Source organism: Polistes canadensis, unplaced genomic scaffold, assembly GCF_001313835.1.
Source record: "Polistes canadensis isolate GaletaPanama2010 unplaced genomic scaffold, ASM131383v1 scaffold_314, whole genome shotgun sequence".
NCBI classification, from domain to species: Eukaryota; Metazoa; Arthropoda; class Insecta; order Hymenoptera; family Vespidae; genus Polistes; species Polistes canadensis.
In genome coordinates, this window is record NW_014569861.1 from 94,823 (window position 1) to 98,916 (window position 4,094).

At 28.9% G+C, this 4,094-nt stretch overlaps 2 protein-coding genes across 5 annotated transcripts in view; one reads left to right on the forward strand and one right to left on the reverse strand.

Annotated features, from left to right (window-relative positions):
* The window catches only part of LOC106791518, a 74,055-nt gene that overhangs the window by 11,695 nt on the left and 58,266 nt on the right, over positions 1–4,094 (forward strand). For 2 of the 4 annotated variants that reach the window (XM_014757196.1, XM_014757197.1), the window contains one exon: positions 696–851. The exons of the other annotated variants lie outside the window; for them this stretch is intronic. The gene's annotated coding sequence lies outside the window, so the exon portion shown is untranslated. Of the gene's footprint in view, positions 1–695; positions 852–4,094 lie in introns of those variants that run through there. 4 annotated transcript variants of the gene reach the window in all.
* On the reverse strand, positions 2,569–3,412 carry LOC106791520 (aminoacylase-1-like). The gene is made up of 2 exons (XM_014757202.1): positions 3,294–3,412; positions 2,569–3,164 (listed from the first exon to the last, which is right to left on the reverse strand). Exons 1-2 carry the CDS (start codon positions 3,315–3,317, stop codon positions 2,718–2,720), a joined length of 471 nt encoding a protein of 156 aa, XP_014612688.1. The 5' UTR covers positions 3,318–3,412; the 3' UTR covers positions 2,569–2,717.

The window sequence follows — 4,094 nt, forward strand, 5'->3', positions numbered from 1 at the left end:
CGTAAGTAGTATCGTCTCTGCTTCTCACGCGGGTAGTTACCGTTCGATTCTTTGTGGGGGAATTATTTTTTTTTTTTAAGTTTTTCTATCCTTAAGCTGTACAAATTCTTTTTACATTTCTTAATTTTTAATTATATACAGGAAATAAAATTAAAATATTACAAAAAATTTGAAGCAATAAATTTTTTACCATCTAGCGCAAATAAAGGAAGATTTATTACTTGAATTACAGTTAACATTTTATTTTTTTAATATAAAAATATATTATTCTTCAATTTAGTAAAAAATAATAATGTATATATTTCTATATCTTTTCTGATATAGAATTCAGAAAATATTTCTATTCTTTTCTATATAATAAAAAGAAAATCATAACATTAACGAGTATTATAAAAATGGGAGTGAGACATCTATAATCAAAATCCGCAATTACTTTCTTGCCAACCTAATATTATATTAGCACGCGGGATAGTTGGAGTTTTTTTTGGATATTATTTTTGATGTTATTTTTGAGGTTATATTTGTTTTTGTACGCCAAAGAAGTATAACTTCTTATGTGCGTACATAAGTATACATATTAGTTTTGTTTTAAAAACTCCGCCATTTTGTTAAATTTCAATTTTTTTTTCAATATCTTGGCAATACGAAGGCAATATCTTCTAGTTTAATAAACTTTTTGGTTTTTTTGATCTCAGGCACTGTGAAGGTCGCTATCACTGCAGCAGTGGGATGTCTTTTTTTTGGAGCCTTGGGAGATTGAGAATAACTCGCTGAATTTTCAATTTTTTTGGTCTAAAAATGTTATCATGTATGTATTTATTATAAATCCACAAATATATTCTTAAAACATTAAAACATTCCATGCATTAGTTTTCTCTAAAAAAATTCTCAAAAATAATTTTTTGTTGTCACGCTCTCACATTAATGGTGCCCTTAACACAGATTTTTTTTAGCACATCCTTTGATACTGCTAAGGTCAATAGGCGGTTCCTTTAACATACATTTCGTATATTTTCGATCAACTTGTTATAATATCAACTAATTACGATGGCTAGTAATATTTTCACAATTTTTCATCCCCATAAAGATTAACATTTATATATTATTAATTATTTCACAATACGTTAAGCTTGACAATTACTTTTTTTCTTCTTTTTCTTCTTGGATGAACAAATGCAGTAGTCATTTTTAAAATATATTTGTGCATGTAATAATAATAATTATTATTTCTGGTTGATCTTGGCTTTATATTAATATAATAATTATTTCCATTTCATTGCTATGATAAACTTCGTTCCTTTATTTTATATTTTCTTCTTTTTCTTTATTCTTGTGAAAATTATTACTTACTAATAAATAAGTATCGTAGGGAAAATGGTCATTAAAAAGAACTAGAACTTAGTTTTGATTAATTGGACGTTTCGTCCCTTTATTGGGACTTCTTCAGCAACTTAATCTCTAAAGTTCAGCGTCTTTTTCATTTGAGCAGACATACATTCTTGTAATATTCGAAAAACTAAACATCTAAACTTCGTTATCTCTTAATCCGTTATATACTTACCTTATTTGCTTTTCTTTTGTTTACGTGTTTACATTGATCTCTCATGTTTCTTAATTTTATGTATGAATAATTATTTTCTGTTTTCGTACGCACACGCACATAATAAAATACATAATAAAATAATAAACTTATACTATTATATAACTTGTTATTGCACTTTTGTTATATATCGCGAATGTAGCACAGCGACCTTATTATATCGTTTAATTGTTCGATATAGCATTTAAACATTTGCAACTGTCGGTAGTATTTTCATATATATTTGTATACCCCATAAAAATATGTCTTTGTTTAAATGTTTATTGTGATCGTGAAAAAGTAATTTTGTATCATTCATTGGCGAGAAACAAATTACTGGTATACCGATCTGTGTGTGTGTAAAAATAAAACGATTTAGTATATCTCTCTTTATTTTCTTTTTAAAAATGTGTATTTTGGATTATTAATATTTATTAACAAAATTTGTATACGTACAGATCTTACATAACGATTGTCAATTCCGCCCGGGAAGATACCTATTTCTAGTTTTATATTCAAGCTTTCGCATGCCTCTTTAAATGCAATCCAAAATGGATTGGTATCATCCAATTTGGTGTTCTCAACTTTTGAATCTTTTTGTTCAAACGTGTAAAATACACCTTCTTCGCACCATTTCTTGATCTTATATTAGCTTCAAATTCGTCGTGATCGATGGATAGAGCAAGTCTTATATCGAACGCAGCGATCAATTCGTTTGGTATAACGTTCGTTTGTATTCCACTCTGCAAAAGAAATATATTTAATTAGTAACTATTTCATAATGTCAAATAAATATAAAATGACATATGAAAAGAAAACAAAAACTACAGATACATATATAAAACAGTAAAGAAAATAATCAATAGAAATACTCAATATACATTAAATACTTACGAATCGTATAAATCCTAATGTAATAGACATGTAAATATCAAAATATTGATTAGATAGTTAAAAAATCAAATAAAATGCTGTAAATATATTGAATACTTACTAATAATTAAATAATACATTTTTAATAGTTTCCTTAATATAAATGAGCAAAAAATGAATGAAAAACGAAATACGTTGCTGTATACCTTTAATTGAGTTAGATTAATTGTCGTAACAAGGCCAAGTTGATATTTGCCAGGGTCTTTCAATTTTTCTTTTTCCAATGCTCTCTTAAGTCCATAAATCGATCAATTATAACTCGGATTTTTTCTCCAGCAGTATTATCTAGCAATAAGGATCCTAGATTTCCAATACAATGTACTTCTATGTGCCAAATAGATCTTTCACCGTTGAATATGTAGAATGTATCGATACGAGAATCAGCGACTCCTTCATCGAACGCAAAACCGATATTTAAAGTCTTGAAATCATTCGTGTGGACGAACTCCTTCATAACAAGTTTACCATCAATTTCTTCATCGGGTACGAAGGATATATGAACAGTTCCCTTGAAGCGTTGATTAGACATTTTCATACGTCTTACAGCTTCCAGATACTGTATTCCAACACATTTCATATCTTGACTGCCACGTGAGTAGATGTTTCCATGTTCGTCCATGTGAGCGCTGAATGATAGATATATCCATTTATCCTGAAAAATGCACATTTATTTAATTAATAAACAATCCTTCAATAATCATACTAATTGCCAAATTTAAAGAGACAGTCATTAATGAGCTTAGTAATTTCATAATATCTTTTCGCAAATTATATTACTTACCTCAAAGACAGATACTACATCCATATGACTGTTCAAGAGAATAGCTGGTTCAGTTGACTCTGTACCCAACTATGCGAGAACCACGATGTGTTTTCCTAAATGTACATGATATACTTTAACCGGCAAGTTGAGAGACTTTGCCTGTTTTTGTAAGAATTCGACGTAAGCATCTGTAATCAAATATATTTGTATATGTTGATCTAACATGAACTAAAGAAATATCTCTGTTGCACTAATTTTGACTTGTTCATTTGGAAGAAAATTAAATAACCTCGTGCGAGCTCGAAAAATATAAAAATAAAAATAAAATTGTGTGTTGTGGGTGAGACATATACAATTGCTCGGTAGAATTGGGTGTTAGAATGTAATGTAATCGATAGGATGGCACGTAAAAGTCTGGAATACGTGTCTCGATACTATTAATAAAAAACCCCATTAACGTGGTAACCACACACCGAGACGTAGAAACACAATTTGCAATATATTTATCATTCCTACACGATTCGCATGTTACTTTCATGAAATGAAGAAGGAAATAAAATACGTGGGACGATTCATCGAATCTAAAGAATTTGTATAAACGTCAAGAGTAGTATTACTCACTGTAATTAATATAAAGCCAGGATCAACCGGAAATAATAATAATAATTTATTTAGTATTTCTCTCGTCCAAAAATTACAATTTTTAATGATGAAATTTCACAGGGAACTTGGACATGAAAGAAGTAGAACTATGTTTGATTTAGTTGGACGTTTCGTCCCTTTATTGGGACTTCTTCAGCAACTGGAAAATTTATTTTC